This window comes from Uloborus diversus, chromosome 3 (assembly GCF_026930045.1).
Source record: "Uloborus diversus isolate 005 chromosome 3, Udiv.v.3.1, whole genome shotgun sequence".
NCBI lineage: Eukaryota > Metazoa > Arthropoda > Arachnida > Araneae > Uloboridae > Uloborus > Uloborus diversus.
Genome location: NC_072733.1, coordinates 46,079,142 through 46,098,383, shown reverse-complemented (window position 1 = coordinate 46,098,383; position 19,242 = coordinate 46,079,142). Strand labels below are relative to the sequence as shown.

General features: G+C 31.0%; 1 protein-coding gene across 1 annotated transcript in view; it reads right to left on the bottom strand.

The window, feature by feature from the left end:
• Window positions 1-3,484: 3,484 nt before the first annotated feature.
• The window catches only part of LOC129218726 (neuroligin-4, X-linked-like), an 86,968-nt gene continuing 71,210 nt past the window's right edge, over window positions 3,485-19,242 (bottom strand). Inside the window, exons 6-7 of the mRNA XM_054853048.1 lie at window positions 14,839-15,347; window positions 3,485-3,823 (exon numbers count right to left, since the gene is read on the bottom strand). Coding sequence (XP_054709023.1) covers window positions 3,485-3,823; window positions 14,839-15,347 — 848 coding nt within the window. The remainder of the gene's footprint in view (window positions 3,824-14,838; window positions 15,348-19,242) is intronic.

Sequence of the window (19,242 nt, the reverse complement as noted above, 5' to 3'; positions counted from 1 at the left end):
TGAAGTAGTGCATAAATACGTGCAACATTTTCAGATCTTCAGTACACTGCCACTGTGGTGCTTCAAGAAACTTTCCTTGGGAGAGAAGGGAAGAGGGGGGACATATGTTTCGAAATTAAAGTTCGGATAGTGCAAGTTTAGGCACTTGCCGTGTGTTCATTCAAATCATTTTGTTGCTATATGCACACACTAAATACTTCGTACAAACTTGCAAAATATTTAGTCTCTGTGTTTTCTCCCCTTAGGAGTCACAATTTATTTACTATTAAAAATTCTATTGAGTTTGTTAAAAAAATTCATAGCTTCGTTCCAAATAATTCTTTTATGAATTCTTTTGATGTTAACTCTTTATTTACGAACGTTCCCGTCGAGGGTTCATTGTTATGCCTTCGTAGAAGACTTTCTGAATTTCATTTCACCAATACGGAAATTGAGGATTTAATTTTCCTTACCCGTACTTGTCTTAAGTAATGTTCTTTTGTTTTTAATGGGAAATTTTATATTATGTTAGATGGTCTGGCTATGCGAAACCCACTTAGCCCCATTCTTAGTGATATTTACATGCATTATTTTGAGGTTAAGCTGTTCCAAAAACTGCAGTTTCAATTTTACGTTCGGTATGTTGATGATTGTTTTGTTCTAATGAACCAGAATCAGTTTGAGAGTGATGAGGTTTTATCTATTTTAAACTCCATTGATCTCCTCATATTCAGTTTTCTTGTGAGAAAGAACGGAATAATTGCATTTCATTTCTTGATGTACTTGTTTCTCGTACTGAAATTTGTTTTGAAACTACTGTTTATCGCAAACCTTTTGCTGTTTCTTTACCTCCTCATAGACTATCGTCTCATCCTCCAAATCAAAAATATTCTGCTTTCAATTCTTTTGTTTATCGCGCAATTAATATTTGTTCTTCGTCGGAACTTCTCAAAGTGGAACTTAATTATCTTAAAGCTGTGGCAATTGATAGAGACTATCCGCCAACTTCGATTGATTCCATTTATAAAAAGCTTTCAAATAAATCCCAAACTAATGTTCTTAACCGAACCTTCATCAGAAAGAATTTGGTTGTTTTGCCATTCTTTCCATCTGTAAACTATCAGGTTGCTAAGATTCTAAAACGTTTCCAATTCCAGGTGGTGCTCTCTCCTATTAATAAACTTTCATTCTCTTCCCTTAAAGATCCTATTCACCATCTTAATTGTTGTGGAATTTATAGAATTAATTGTAGTTGTAAGCTTGCCTATATTGGAGATTCGGCGTGCTTTAAAAATTCGCTTGAAAGAGCATCAAAATTATGTGAAAAAACAACAATTAAATAAGTCTAGTATTGCTCAACACTGTTGGGATTCGAATCACTCTTTTGATTTTAACTCTTATCAGATTATCCAAAAATGCCCCAATTCATCAGATCTTGACTTTTGGGAATCCTTTCATATTTTGAGGAACAGTTCTAACTTAGTTAACGATCTTAGTGCAGTTCCATATTTTTCTAACATTTGGCTCCCATATCTTTAATACTGTCCTTCCCCCCCCCCTTTTTTTTTCTCTTTTTTTTTCTTTTTTTTCCCCATTCATTTTTATCGATCTTCCTTTTTTTATTTTTACCTTTTTGTCTTGATTGACACTCCCCCCCCCAATTTTCTTCTATTTATCTTTATTTTTCCTTTTTTCGAATATTTTTTGTTTCTGTTTATTTTATTTCATGGTTTTCCATTCAGCTTTTCCTTTCTTGCGGTTAACGGTTACTGACAATTTCTTTTCTTTTTGTTTAAGCTTCGGCTTAATCTTTGTCCAATTGAATTCTTTCTTTCTGGGTTCGTACTTAAGAGAAAGCTCTTGGCCTTTGCTTGCATTCCTATTGGTTCCTGATCGGTTTATAACTTTGTCATTGGTGTTTGGCTAATCCGCTGTTTTTATCTTTTAAGCTGCATGCTTATCTGCTCTTGGCTTTGTCGGATGTCTTTTCATCCATAAGCTCATTATTTTTTGCATTGAAAAAGGCGTTCCCTCTAACGCCGAAACACGTGTCTGCTGTAATTTACAAATTTGTGCTTCTTCTAACGTTGTTTTGTCTTACTTTACTGTTCAGCACAAAGGTATTTATTTATCACATTAATATGATCAGAAGCGTGCGCAGAGGTTTAGCAATGGGGGTACCGCGCTACCAGTAACCCTGGTCATTTAGATAACCATCAGAAGAGGGAGAAGGGTAGCCGCAAGGTCAATAATTTAGATAAGTTGTATGAAATTGGTGGCATCTGATTTTTTTTCTAAAGCGTCTTAAACAAGGGGGAGAATTTAGTTTCTGGTTTAAAATGGAGATAGGGAGTCAAAATTAAATCTGAGTATTTGGAAGCATTTTTTTTTTTCTCTCTAAGTTCACTCAATCACCAGTTTTGAAACCGCACGGAGCCAAAGTGTTTCTTTTTCATGAGCAGATTAATCCCATGACAGGAGAATCCATGCAAGCACGAAGGGAAGAGCAGTACAATGCATTTTAAATGATTTATTTTTTTACATGGTTTCGCTTTCTTTGGTGATCATTGTCTCCAAATATTTTTATTCTAACCTAGTATGGCTTTTTAGAAGGGAAAACTTTGTACTCAAAACTCACCAATAATAAGAGAATATTTGGAACTCAACTAGTAGATCACAGACGTAACTTATTTAAGGTGGATTTAAGAAAAAAGCAAAATGATGGCCGAAAGTAGCTATCAGAACAGATAATTATATAAGTAACAAAATCGCGGTCACTAAGGGCAAATTCTCTCGTATAAGTATGCAGAGTCGTACAAGTAGATGAAACAAACTGGTAATCAAAATAAGTACCTTACACATATCTTACAAAAACAAATAAAAATTTTAACTGTTATTGGTAAAATATACTATTACTCAAACTATTAGGCATTAATATGTATCAAAATTTCAATTCATGAAATTATTATAAAATATCTTCCACCATGGCACTTTCCAAAAATATTGAAACATTTTCTGAGAAAAAACACACAATTTCGTGGAAATCAACTTGTTAAGCATTAAAAGATGTTCAAACGAATTTCATATTTAGAAAAAGGTGCTATTTGAGTAATATTATTTTGCTTGACCATAAACATAAATAAACTACTGAAAGTTGATGGTAAAACTACTTTATTTTCGACCAATTGAAATAAGCATGTTTTTGAAATAAACTAAAGTAAAATAGATAACAAAAATACGAAAATAAATTTTAAATACTTTCATTAAACTATATAGGTAAATATTATAACCAGTATTTATTGTTTAAAACGGTCAACATGATTTTTTCAGCTAACCTGACGAACCAGCATTACTAATCATTAAAAACTATAGAACGATTAAGTCTTAAAAATGTCAATATTTCAGAACACATGACTAACATGTATATTAAAAACTGTTTATTTATACTAACCTCTCTTAGGTTTACTGATATTCAACAATCTCAACATCTTTGAAGAGACATTCTTTACAAATTGATCTCTTGATGATTATGAGGATAATGAACTTGGGCATTCTGTGAATACTGATGAACTGGCGTTTTATTGGCCGCAGCACTGCCACCTACTTGGTTGAGTAAGGGCTGTGCATCGACTAAGCTCTCCCTTTGTTGAAGCTGCGGTGGGGTGGGCACCACACATGGCTTTGGTGGGGCTTTGTGGGAATGATGGTGGTGCTGAGGTGGAGGATGAAGAGTCAGTTCCTGCTGCTGCATTGTGGTGCACACTGGTGATGGGGGAGGTGCTCTGAGAGATACAGACTTGACATGAGCGACTTGTGAGTGAACCTGAGCATCTACATTTTTTTGCTGCAAATGAAACGTACAATACCAAATTAAAAATCTTAAAAGTATTGATAAAATGTCTTAGTTATTGATCTACAGACAAACTGAAGCTTACTAATTGTTTATACTTGGCAATAATTATACTTCATGCAAACATAGAGCTATAAAACTGATCGTTTAAGAGGTATATTAAAGTGATATTATTAAAATTTGCAAGATTACTTTAAAACATAGGATGTGTAGCTACTTAGAATATAGATCTGGCAAGAGAAAAATAACTTCATTATAAACATAATGCCCGAAATCATACAGTAAAAATTTAATTCACTATATTTAATAATAACGGAAAATACTATGCTTTCTTTACAATTTTATAGTAAATTTTTATATTAGTCAAATGCTATGATATGTCTGCAAATGATTGTTTTTCCTGTTACATATCATCTTAATTCAACCAATATCCGACCAAAAAACTTGCCATAGTAAACAATTTCAGAGGTACAGATTGCAATGAAGGTAACATATTACACAAAACTAGCTATGTTATTGTTTTACACATTTAAAATAAACTAAGGGCTCCAAAAGGGCAGCTAAATCACACATAACTATGTACCTCAGGATTTCGGTTTAGAACAATCATAAAAAATATTACCCAGTCCAACAATCAAGAACTTTACATCCTTTTAACATCCTGATATGATTCTACGCGCCCACAAACGTGCGCATTGTTTGAGACATTTACATTTTTCTTACACTATCACTGATAACTGTTTTAATCAAAAGTCAGAAACATTTTTTCTTTCTGAAACTATATGAATTTGTCGTTGGGAAATTAAAATGAGATTAAGCATAATGAGGTATAGCATATTGTCTCAGTGGGAGGTCTCATTTTTCTAGCTCATTAACAAAACCAGAACTACCAAAGTTCGCACTTTGTCCAATGTACAATAAGGTAGACGGTTACAAGGTGATCAAGTGTCGCTTTAAAAAAAAAAAAATCAGTTTGGGTGGTTTAAGACAAATAACTGTATTTATTTATTTATTTATTTTTTTTTTTTTTGAATCCAGGGAAAGCACTTTTGTTGAAAGTCTAAAAAAGTTTTGCGAAGTTAAATAAAAAAAAAAATAGTAAGAAAATAAAAATAGATCGTTTAAGCTATTTTTCAAGATTAGATTTTAAAAGTAAACAAAAACATTAAATTTAAAAGTGCCGACTTCTATGTTTGCTGTACTTTATAGAAGTTACAAAGTCAAAAATTGTCTAAAAATAAACTTAATAGTCATAAAAAATAAGATTTTAAAAATGCAACATGTTACGCGCGTACATTTGAGCACTCGCTCACCTGCTTTAAAAAAGGATTAGTGTAAATTTATTCATCTTTCAAAAATCAGCTGAAAAAACATCTTAAATACTTTATAATAACTATAAAAAGGGACTTTTGAAGAGAAAAGGTATTTTTCTCTCTTATTAAATGAATGGAAAAAGATGAAAAATAAAGATAATATTAAGTTTTATCAATACTATTTTGATTCTATAATATACATTGACTTGATACTTATGTCGCATTAATAAAAGTTTTTTTGCTACAAAAATAAAAAAAAGGGGAAAAAAAACAAATTGTATTTACCTCATGCCTACATATTTTCCTTTGTGATCAATTTCGTAAAAAGTGCTTAATATTTAGTTATTTGAAGAATATACAGGGTGTTAAGTTTTAACCTGCAAGACCTCTAATTTCGCAATCGTTAGTCCTATATGCATACTTCTGATTACAAAAATGTTCAAAATCAGATGCGGGGTTAAGGTATTGAAAGTTTGAAGCAAAAATTAAAATTAGTCAAAAAATACAAAATTTAACTTCAACTCGGGCCCTAGGTCACCTAACTTATATTTAGAGAAAAAAATTCCATTGAAAACCATTACTGATCCAAAAAACTTGACATTTGTGCGACCAAAATTCAAGGAGATGTTCCGGTTCAAAGTTTTAAGGGACCATACAGTAAATAAAATTGCAATATAGCCCCTTCAGAAGAATAACAGATTGCCAAAGTAAAAAAAAAAAAAAAACAAGGTATATATTTTTCATTGCTATACAAAAATAAACGCAAATGTCATGACGTGATACGCAGAAACACACTACGAATCCTCGAACAATTTGAAAAACCACACTTTATGCGCACATATAGTTTTAAACACTTGTTAACCGCTATATTTCCCCCCAAAAGGTGTTATTGACGGCGAGTGTAAAGTGGTGTAAGTCATAAAATGCTACGTTTCATATCTCGGTGAATATTTGTCGTACTAAATTCAAACTTTTGTGTTGGAATTGTTTTTAAGTGGAAAATATTTCCCTAAATATAAGTTAGGAGACCTAGGACTCGTATAAAAAGTTAAATTTTGTATATTTTGACTGATTTTTATTTTTACTTCAAACTTTCAATGTCTTAATTCTACATCTGATTTTGAACAATTTTGCAATTTTATGTATGCATATAGGACTAACGGTTGCGGAAATAGAGGTTTTGCAGGCTTAAACGGAACACCCTGTATACTTTTAAGGTATACTATTACTTTCTTTTGCATTTCTTAGTCCATAAGAATTTGATACCGATCTTTCCTAACGCAAGACATAAATAAGCACATTAAAAAAAAAAAAAAAAAACGGACGCTCAATCTATTTCCTCAGATGTGATTTTCTCACGTGTATTTGCACTTCAAACCCGGGAACTTTGAACTTTGGCTTTTAATTGTGATACTATTTTCTAACATAAGTATTCATTCTGTGTCATAATATGCAGTATCAAATTTCCAAAAGAATACTTTAAAAAAAATGATTTTCACTTATTGCGAGAGTGACCACAAGGTCACTCCCGCAACGCGTACACATCATTTTCTAAATACAAGAAAACGTTTTAGAAAATTGAAGCTTCATATCGAGATATATCATGGTTGCTTGTATTCGAATATATAAAAATTAAAAGTCAGATTAGAAATTTCCGGGGAATGAAGCGCAATCATATGCGCAAAAATGCTGCATTTGTTTAAATGGATTAAGCATAGAGAAAATACAAAAATAGCGGTCTATTTATGAAATCTTAAAAACATTAATAAATATGTTGCCTCGGAAAGCAGTAAAATGTAATGAAGGGGAAAATAAAACTTATAAGGGTTAAATACATTGCAAAATTAACTATGATACCGGTGCCGAGACTTCAGCAATTCTGCAACTGAATCATTTGTATGCATTCAGATCCTTCCTTGTAAAAAGCGCTTTATATTGTTATATTACAAATCACTTATTACAATAATCTATACGTAGGCAATTAGTTTCCGTACCTAGTTCAACTATTATTAAATAATATTATTAAACTGAGATGGGTTCAGTAAGATTTAGCCTCCTTGGGTTATTGTGCCATTAAGTTAGATTTAGGTGTGAATGTTACATTAAAATACCAGTACCTTTTTTAGCTCAAAAAAAAAAAAAAAGATTTATTTAAATATAAAATTAAACTACATTTCATAGAAACTAAAAATAGTTTTAATCTGGCTTTTAAAAACGTTAAAAATAATTAATGGTAAACTATTATTCTTACTATTTCGTCAAAAACTATTAATTACTTTTGGAAAATCATTACGGTAATTCGATCAGTTTTAGAAAGTCAATTTATACTACCGATTATGCGTCTACTAGTTTTAAAATCGTAACGTACTCAATATTTAGTCTTCCTCACTTAAATAAATCGAGCAGCTGCTAATAAAGAAGAAAAATTGTGGTTTATATTATGCTAGATAGTTTATCTCGTCTTCTTTAATACTATTTTAGCTGAAAAAGCTTGATACATCGAAAGTCGTAGTAATTTCACAAAATTCGAGTTACTTTGTAGTTATTACTATAATATTAATCACATAAGTTATTTTTCGAAAAACTATCAATATTAAATAATAATATCGTCTGTTAGTATGATACTGCTGCAACATGTTACTTAATATGAAAACAGTGTTTACACTTTTTAAAAATTATAGTTCAATTGCTTTGTCAAAATGTGCTTAAAAGATAAAAACAATTGAAAATCCTAAAACGAAAAAAATAAATAAATAAATAAATAAAAACAGCAAATAAGTTTTCAAACAAGCCAAAAAAATGGTGAGATGGAATCAGAGTTTCAGAAGAGTTAAATAAATAGTAAAAAAAAATAGTATAACATTTAAACTGCAAATGAAAGGAAAGCCCCAAATCACCGATAAATAAAACATTATCTTAACTAGTCTCCCCCCCCCTCTTTTTTTCTCTCAATGCATGCAATTAATAAATAAAGATGCCATGCTGTCATATGAACATCTGCGATAAGACTTCTTGGACACATGAAAAATGTTCAGTGATTTATTTTATTATTCAGAAAATTATATTTCAGAAAATCGTTCTCGAATTAAAGTTGAAGTGTCAAAAAAAAAATATTAAATTGTTAGCTAAGTAAAAAAGATTAATACAATTTTTTGAAAAATTATACAGAATCCCAATAGCATCGATAGGAGTAAAACTGGGCATTTCTTTTATCAGACCACAGTTTAAAAATTTAAGTAATGTAAAACTTTGTGAAAATTTAATGGTTTGTGCGTCAACATGTAGCATTTCTTACTATGTCAAAAAGTTCAAATGTTAGAAGCAATGGGTTCAACCTTCCTTCTTTTGTTTTGCCATAGCATTAATATATATATGCTATATTTCACTTTTGTTATTTGAATACTGTGTTCATTGCTGCTTAAAGTTCATTTTAATGGAAAAAATTTACCCTACGTTGAAATATTAGATGCTTTACAGTTAAATAAGCTATACGGAATTTTTGAATATCATTACTTTATTTACACTTCAATGTGTTTTTAGGCAGTTGTTATTTTTATGTAGAAAGAACCGGTTAAGAAATATTTCAGATGTAACGAAATTCCGATTTAAAAAAAGTTGAAGTCACAAGTATTTGATGCTGCTCAAATAAAGTACTTTCCAGTGAGTGCATTTGACGTACATTAATTAATTTCAATGATATACTTAAATTTTTCATCTGGGGAACTCATTATTTTAAAGTACCGCCAATACTTTTTCTAATTACGACATCAGAACTATAACGGAGTCAAGCCTGAGAGTATAATTTTCATTGTTAAATTTTGTTTGAGCCTCGGAGACGTCAATTAAGCAAACATCCTTGTAAACTGGTGAAACCCTTCTTAGAAGCACCGTTTTCAGGAGATGCGAAACTAATTTGCGGAATTGCTTTTGTCACTCAAGATTAGCAAATATCAGTTTAAATGGCTGTCTTGCAAGTCCGTGGAAGCGCAACGGAATAAATTCTTTAAAGCACTTTACATGCTTTGGCGGCATTGTTGTCTTTTGCGCAATTAGTGGCATAGACACTAGTCTGTGAAATTATCATTTAAGCGGACGTATTCATTTCTTCGCTTTACGTTTTGAAATATTTGATGGCGAATTATATATTCGCGCTCGTTCTCAACATAATCATAATTCTATTTAAAAGTATAGTAGGCTGTCATCCAGCATGAAAAAAGAAGTGGAAGATTGTGAGATTTATTGGTGCTGGAAAAATTCTGTAATGGTAATTTACACCGCAAAATATTAAGTAATTTTTAAACTAATTTTGGGGCAATTTTCCAGTTGGAATGATATTTAGAAAATTACTCCAAAGTTAGTTCAAGTTAGTGTTGCTTTCACCTTAAATTGGTTCTCATTTTCGAAAATGCAAGGCATGCTGCAACTGTTTTTTTTTTTTTTTTTACTTTGGAGAACGATAACAGCTTTAACAATGATTTATAACTTATTACACTGACGTTGGGCTTTAACAGCAGATTTGCATTCACCCAGTGGCTTAGGGAAACGGAACAAGTCTACTCCAGATTTTAAGTCCAGTGATTTAATCCTAGAAAAACCGCAAGAAAAGTGGCATTTTTAATTAAAAAAAAAAGAACAGGAGCCCTCTTATTGCAGCAAAATATGATTCAAAAAATAGTTATCCTCTTAACCATCAATTCACATCCTTTTTGATGCGAAATACCTTGTTTAGCAAGCGCTTCTTATGCTAATGCAATGAGGTACAAGCCATTCATCAGACAATGACTTTTTCTTGATTGCACAACTTAAATGTAACACAGTTAAAGTTATATTTGCTAATTTAAATTACATTTTATCCCCAAATGCAAAATGCCAACAGATTTCTTAAATAGTATATTAAAATGAATTTAAAGTTTTAAAATTATGTTATTGCAGTTAGTTTTTTTACATAAGTAACTTTAAAAAAAATTTTGATTGCATTCAAAGAATTAGATTAACCACAGTTTAAATCTGCAGTACGGAAGATTCTACTGTTGGAATTTTGAGGGTAGTACCAAGGTAGTACCTTTTAACAGCAAAAGTTATGGAATACAAGGCTGGAGCCCCACTTCTTAAATCAAGTCATAACCAATCACAAAAGATAATAACACATATCGAATATTAAATTATACCACGACTGATTGGAAAAAAACGATGAAACTTTAATGTAATTTATTTTGACTTTGTCCGCCGAGCAAGTGATGACTGCAGGAGAACTTGCAAAAGTGAAAGAACTGTGGGGGTATTTTAAAACCACATCGTGAAGAAGAAAAAGAAGCGATTCATTAATTTGAAGAATAGACTGGCTATGATAGAGAAGAGTGATTCCGAATCCATAGAAAAATATTTCATAAGAGCACAGACAAGAAAAAAAGAAATATCTGCTCAAGAAGAGTGTAAATTCATAGATGAGGAAAACTTTCAGACATGTGAAAAGAGCACGGCAAATGTAAAACTTTTAAACACATTTTGAACAAACTTTTTGACGAGTTGAACTGATTGTTATTAAGGATTGACGTCAAATTTTAAAACAATTTTTTAAATGGTCTTTTTTGTTTTCTTTCCGAATTTGTATGTTCTACAGATGATTATTCTATGTTCCTAAATGTTCAAATATCCTTAGATTGTTTTCGTCACAACCAATACTATACGAAAGACAAACTAATAAAAAGACTCATTTTACAAGGTGTTTGCCATAATCTTTACAAGGTGTGCCATAATACATAAAACAATCATCAAAATTAAATATACAGGGTGTTCCGTTTTAACCTGCCTAGATGTATACTTCCAATTGCAAAAATGTTCACTATTAGATACAGAGTTAAGGTATAGAAAGTTTGAAGCAAAAATAAAAAAGAGTCAAAAGATACAAAATTTAACTTTTTATACGGGATCTAGGTCTCCTAACTAATATTTAGAGAAATAATATCCGTTGAAAACTAATACTGACACAAAAACTTCACATTTGTGCTACTAAACTTCAAGGAGTTATTCCAGTTTAAAGTTTTAAGGGACCATAGAGAAGATGAGATTGGAACTTATCGCTCTTTCAGAAGAATGACATGTCGTCAAAGTAAGAAAAACGAGGTATTTATATTTTTTCATTGCTATTCAAAAATAAATGCAAAAGCCGTCATACGCAAAAACACACCACAAGACCTCGAACAATATGAAAAACCACTCTTTGCACACATATACATTTAAACACTTGTTAACCGCTATATTTCCCTCAAAGGTGTTATTGACAGCGAGTGAAAAGTGGTGTAAGTCACAAAACGCCGCGTTTCATATCTCTGAATATAATGGTACTAATCTAAAACTTTTTGTGCTGGAATAATTTTTCAATGGAAATTATTTCCCTAAATATAAGTTAGGGGACTTGGGGCCCGTATAAAAAGTTAAATTTTGTATTTTTTGACTTATTTTTATATTTACTTCAGACTTTTAATATCTTAACTATGCATCTGATTTTGAAAGTTTTTGCAATTGTAAGTATATATTTAGGACTAACGGTGGCGAAAATAAAGGTCTTGCAGGTTAAAACGGAACACCCTGTATACCTAAGTGAGAAATATTCAAAAGTAACATTCGGTTAAAAACACAAGCTCAAAAAGAAATAAATTAAGAAGGCGAAAAGAAAAAGATTTTAAGCGAATTCCATCTATAATTTTTGACACAAAAAAATTGTTTAAGTTAGACATTATTTAAAGAACAATCATTCATAATCACTTCATAAAATCATTAAACAATAAATTAAATACATTTAAAAAAATAATAAGGAAACATAAGTATATGTAGTCTCAATGGATTGCCAGAAAAGAGTGAAACAAAATGGGGGAGGTTATAAGGTAAAGTGGAGAACTAGTTAGAAAGCTGGGTAGGAGTGTCAAACATGGTGAAAAAATATGTGATATCCTTTGATGAACAGCACTCACACATTAATGCATTTGGTTAAAAGTATCTTTCGGTAAAATCAATGGAAACCAAGAGCGATGTAATGAAAACAATAAGCAATCCGTTGTTCATCAGTAATATCTTTTGAAAAATAATAATAAAAAAAGAAGAAATAAATAAAAGTGAAATTTAAATTTCACTGCTTTCTCAATCTTGCGACACAAAACCCGCTCGAAACTTTTAAATTCGATAATGACCAACACGAAAAGGAATGCTATTTAAAAAAGTTTGTTTCTAGTGGTGGAAATAGAAGAAAGTTTCTAAGTACTCATTTTTACAAAGTCATCGTATACTGTCAGGCTTTGAAAAATGAATACTAACTAGGGGAGCTCTTGATCACCCTTTCGCATCGATCATTTGTAAGCAGTTGGAATGCTGCCAGTTTGTCTTTATTTTGAACGTAGTGTGAAGGAAATCTTAAAGTTATAGTCGGAGAAAGAGCAAATATTCTTTGCTAAAGATTACAATTTAAGTAGTGATGATAGCGACAAAGAGTAGTTTTATAACGATCATTAGTTTTGGGGCACGTCAAACTTCAAGCCATTACTCTGCCATCAATGTTTTATTTAAGGCGTTACAACTACATTTAACCAGCAAAAATGATTTGTTGCTCAATTCAGAACGCGCTGAGAATATATAGGCTGTTATAAAATATGGAAAGTATTGTCGTTATTGTTTGTGTACGAAAATTGAACTATTATTTATTAATGTCGTAAATGATATTTAATAGTGGTAAGATAAAAAATGAACGCTAGTTCTTTACAATATATAAAATATTAATTTTCTCTAAGTTATGAAAGCTTGGTTACATGAGACACTGAGAAGCAAAGAGGTATAAGTGAAAAAATTTAAAAAAATGGAGTAAACCAATAAAATGGTAGGATAACGTCTCCTGTTTTGGAGCAAAAGATAGTACTAGTAACTCCAGTAGGTGTGACTATCCAGCATGATTTAGAAAAAAAAACCAGCAGTAATGACGTCACATTTTATTTCCCATGATACAAGGGGGCCCCCTTGTTTATTTTCAGCCATAAATGAAGCTGTGAGATTTTTGTCGAAAAACAAAAAGATTTTGCTTCAAATACTTAGTATGGTTGTTTTGACTTCTCATCTCCGTGAACTTGAATTTCAGGGATGTAAATGAATGTAAAAAAAAGAAGTGAACATGTTTTCATATGCTTATTATGTGCAGATTGTAGCAACGAAGAAAAAAACCCTGTATCTATTTGCCTATATTAAGGGGTCTAAGGACCTTTAATCTTCAGAATTTTCGATTTTCTGGAAAAAATATATGTTATGCATAATTTTATTCTGAACAATTTGATACCTTATTTATTACCATACGCCAAAAACTTTTCGAGTTATTGTAAAAATGCGTAAACTTTCCCCGTAGAGATTTATGTTAACAGCAGCTGTTTAAGCCTCTTTTTCTCAGGTGTCGATTTTTTCGGTTTTCTCGTTTTGCGCGCATGATATTTCAGAAAGTTTGTTATATATTTCCGTAAAACTTTTCATGCATGTTTGTCTGATACATCTTAACGATCTGAACCTAAATTTCAACTAAAAAGTTAAAGTTAATATTTAAAAATAAATATTTTTTTACCCAAAGTTTTGGAAATTTTCGATATTAACTTTCCAAATTTCAAAAAATAAATAAATAAATAAATAAATAAATAATTTAAAATAAATAAATAAATTTAGGTTCAGATCATAAATATAAACTAGATAAACATACATTAAAAGTTTTACGGATATATATAAGAAACTTTCTGAGATATGCGCGCAAAACAAGAAAACCGAAGAAACCGGCACCTGAGAAAAAGAGGCTTAAACAGCTACTGTTAACATAAATCTCTATGGGGAAAGTTTATGCATTTTTACAATAACTCGAAAAGTTTTTGTCGTATAGTAATAAATAAGGTATCAAATTGTTCAGAATTAAACTGTGCATAACATATATTTTTCCGGAAAATTGAAAATTTTGAAGTTTAAAGGTCCTTAGACCCCTTAATGGAAAATTCCTCACTCCCGTGATTCTCACCTTTTTGACAGACCTTATCAATTTCATTATTTCTGAGGTGAAAATAAATGATGGAGGGGAAATACATCAATAACAGGAAGTCTTCCAAAATCATAAATTGCCAGTATATTATCAAATTTACTAAATACTATTTTTAATATACATTTAAAACTAATAATTAAGCCGTACTTTAATTAAGAGAGCATATTATGTTATTCCTACTAATCATTAAAATGTCTGGTTGTTTGCACAAATAACAAAAGTACTATATTGATATTAAATTTTTTTTCGTAAACAAAGCATTTTTTATTTATTTTTATTATTTTTTATGAGTAAAATAATCGGAACATAGCTGGGCCATTGTTTATGGTTACTTCTAGTAGGTAACTTTCATGTAATAAGGAAAAAAAGAAAACAAAAGGTTTTGAAATTGAAGAATAATTGTGTTCAAAAGTTACGTTTATGACCCACATATATTTTTTTTTTCAGCTTCAAAATTTCAATATTTTAACTCTGCATCTCATTTCGACCATTTTTTCGATTGGAATCATGCATATAGGATTAACGTTTGAGTAAATAGGTCTTGCAAGTTAAATGGGGACACGCTGTGTAAAGATAAAATGTAAAACTATATTTAAATTATATACGTGCATTAAAAATTATAAAATCATTAACAAGTTACTTACCGCAAACATTCTCTTTTGCATGTCTTCTGCTCGACTTCGATCTCTCTGATAGTAAATTCCAACAAAAATTAATATATTTAAAACTAAAAGGGAGGCTCCTACAGCTATTGTGACACTCAACGCCGCACTGAACTGTTCATTAGTCATCACCACAGCCAATGAGTCCGTCATGTTTGCAGTTGTAGGGGAAAAAGTTACTACTTCGGTTGAAGATGGAAAACTAGGGTTAATAGTACTTAAAATAATACTTAGTTTTCCTCCAGCCCCACTCCACGGTGTAGTGGATGCTATAGGAGATGCCACTGTGGCAGTGTCACCAGGAGTTCTTTGTAAAGAAAATGGAACTTGACGAACAGCGCCGTCATATGACTGGAGATTGTCATGATCATCTAGCAAATGATGCTCTGGAGCTACGTTGACAGAACTAGTCGTGTGCAGTTGGGGGAACAAATGCAACCAAAATGATAATCGGTGAGCATGGTAATGGTCACGTACTTTCGGCTTGATTCCTGAAATAAAGATAATCGGAAACACAAATTGTGGGACCATTTTAAATAGAAGTTTTTAAGCGAGGATAACTAGAAATGCTATGGGAAACATTTAATGGTAGTAATATTTATTTTGTATGATCTAGATGAAGATTTCAAATCTATACAACATAAGATACATAGATTATATGTTTAACAGTTTCCCCAGGTAAGAGTAAAGTCATGTAATGATATTGGAAACTGCCTTACAAAACTACACTGCAAATAATCGGTACACATTTGAAACACTTTAAGTGTTCCAGTTGCTTGAATATGTGCTAAAATGTATTTCGAATGTGTTCTGTACGAAGAAAGTAAGCTGAAATGTTTAACTAATCCGTTCCGTTATGAAGAAAACGTTCCAAAAGTGCACCGAATGTGTTTTGCTGGGAATCTCTTTTCAACCGAAGTTTGGGAATACACTTGAGAACAAACACATCGCGTGCAGATTTGAGTGTGCTTGTGAAATCACTGCTTTCTTTGCTACGCCATGTTTGTAAACAATCTGGATCGGCCGCAATCATTTTCGTTATGCTTTTGAATGCTCAAAAGGTATGCCACTTCCTTATATTCCTGTTCTTTACAGATACTTTTTGTATTTGTACATTTACTGAACTTCATACATTCGTTTTAAATAAACTAATAATTTACCATACCGCTTAAGTTTTGAAATAAAATTAAATCCTGTGTTTTAAAACTGTGTGGTTACGTTAAGATTAACGTGTTACGATTTCAATCCTGAAATTTGACGATTGATTTAGGGTTCCTGTCCTTATATTTAGATTTTTTTAAGAACATCGGAATTCGAGGTTTAAACAAGGGCTCCTAAACTACAGGTTATGATCCAAAAACATTTCTAATGAAGGTCGAAGGGCATTTCTTACGCTGTTCAATTTCCATCTTTAAAAAAAAAAAAAACATATCTTTCATCTAAATGCTTTTTATAAGTTCTGTCATCTATTTTTTGTTTTTAAAAATATTTCAGGTGATTTTATATTTCTGGCTAGCAATTTTTTGATACTTTAGTACTTATGCTTGTAAACAACTCATAAGATCGATCATCTTGTGCACAACCTTTTGGTTTAACAAACCGAAAAAGAATGAATCGCTGGAGGTTCTACGGCTTAGATTAGGTTAAACTTGAATATGAACTATATCTACCACAATAGTATGAATGAGATTCGAACCTAGGTCCAGGGATCAAGATTCTTCCAAGTAATGAAGTTTGACAACATATACTGTCTAAAGTTTCATATCAATAAATTTTATCTTGAATTTGAGGATAAAATATTGCGTACCATTTTGTATCTTATTTATGGATAATTAATTTTATTATCTGTTGCATTGAAAAAAAATATGAAATTTCAGTTTCATGATTGATGTTTTTTAGAAATGATCAGTAAAGTATTGTTCGAATGAAAGACCTGAGTTCAACATATTAGCAACAAATCTTTTAAGTATCTTAGTCTAATTTCTGAAATCATTAAAGCAATTAGAGCAAACAGGGTGCCTTATATAAATGTGTGTTTTGCGTACGTACAATATATGTATCGGGTCTCGTGTTCTTAAAAATGGGGTCATGACACAAAAATAGGAAAACCGCTGGTTCAGAAAATAATTCTTAATAGTTTTTTCCAATTCCACTTTTTAATTTGCCGTGTGATAAAAAAACATGTGAATAAAAAATTTCAGATTTGAAAAAAAACCCTTTATTTCTTTGTAAAACAGGTACAACCTGATAACATAAACACAAAAACAAAAAAAAATCTTTTTTAATACAATGTAAGACTTTGTAAAAATTGTTGGGTAACTAAACGTGATGTCTGTTGCAGTGCAAAAACTATTTCAATTGTAATTTAGTTGTTATATGTTCTATCACATTGAGAGATAGATTAAGGGTGACCACAGACTGAGGAAACAGGAAATATAAGACCTTTTTCTGAGAAAAATGCCGATTTCAATATTAGTAACGCAAGTTTAAGATATTTTTACAGTTCTGGAAGTATTGTAGGGAGATCTTCCTCGGAGATTTATCTAATCTTAAAATATGTTTAAGCTGTCTTTGATTTTCTAAAGATGGGGGGGGGGATATGGAGAGGGGAGAAGGATACCTCTAGGAAAAAATGTAAAAATGCAGTTTTAAAACTATACATTGAGGGCATTTTTAAGGAACTTTGGATTTTATGTTCCGGGAATCATTTCAGCTGAAAATATTTGGAACCTAAAGTGTTAAAAACATTTTTGTAAGGTAACTTGAGTGAATGAAAAAAAGTATTATTTACTATAATATTTTGAAAATTATTTTTTTTAAAGTATAGTTCAAGCTATCTTTGGTAACATTAGAGGAAGGAAACTCTGGTTGGAGGGGGGGGGGAGTTGGTCTCCAGAAAATTGTAAAAACTGATGCGTCTAAAACATTTTAGCTATCTTTGATAATGTAAAGAGAAAATTAGGAGGATAGGTGTAGGGGCTCTTTTTGGAAAAATTATTATTATAGAAAAGATAGTAAGGGAAGGTGGGGTAAAGTAAAATTGCTAAGATGGCTGAAGTTTTTAAATTGAAAATTTCTTTTGAAAATTACTCTTCACAAAGAAAGAACATTGTATTTTTTAACAAGACTTGCAATGAAACTTTTTTTTTAAATTCTTCATTTTTTATAGAGAGAGTGAAAATAAATATTTTTCTCAATGAAAAAAGTTCTATTCACTGATAAAAAATGTATTTGATCAAATGAATGAGTAAAACAAGGGTAGAATGAATAATAAAAAGATAATGAAGCAATGAACGAATACTTAAATAAATTAAATGGTTAATTTATGAAGAAAAATAAATGACCGTATAAAATAGTGAATGAATAAGAAAATGGGTGAATGAATGAATAAATAAGTGAATTAATGAATGAAGGAATGTAAATAAATTAATAAATTAGTCCGTAAGTGATTTTGTAAATAATTGAGTGAGTAAACGAAATAAACTATCTCACTTTGCCCCATTTACCTTGTCCTGTAAGTACATAATTAATTTTGCAAAACATTAGAAATACAAGTAAGCTTAAAATTAACTGACAAAAAATAAATAATATTGCATCAAATATTAGAAGGTTATTATCATTAATTTTAAACTCCAGAGGTATTTTTTTTGCTGACTGAAATTTATCTGCTACTATATAGTTAAAATATTACGAGATTGTTGGCACTAAAAGTAATTGTTTCACCATTTCACTTTGCGCCGCTATTTCACTTTGCACCGCTCTTTCACTTTGCCCCACATTCTCCTACAGCCTGCAAATAAATGTATAACGTATTGCTTGTGTTCTCCTAATTAAGTGTATGTTTGTAAAAAAAAAAGCTTTTTCTTATTTTTTTAGGTAATTTTTTACTTGCTCATAGAAAGCAAGATAGTTTCAAGCATTGTTATGTAATTTCTTTAATGTGTATGTACAAAGTTAAATAAATTGATTTTAAACATATTGTGTTTAATGACTTGATATGTTTGATAATCTCAGTTTAGTGTTGCTATGTACGTAAGTTTGAAACATAAATCCCATGCGTATTTTAACTTTAGCTGCATTAGTTAATGCGTTTGATCTTAACTGTCTGATTGAGTTAGACCTGAATGTATGGCATTTAGTCACCATCTGGAGACTAAATGCCATACGTTGGAAGCTACAAAGAGTACTCAACCAGTCACGTCTTAAAAACCGAACCGGCCACACAATGTTTGCACCAATGATTTTTCATACACAAATCCTTTCTATTTTGAAGTAATTAGTTTCGATGTAAGAGCAATCTCAACCTCAGTATTTTATGTTGCCTTTCAATCAACAATAAAAGCCACTATTAATTTCACGACCCAAATTGCACCCCTCAAAAACTAG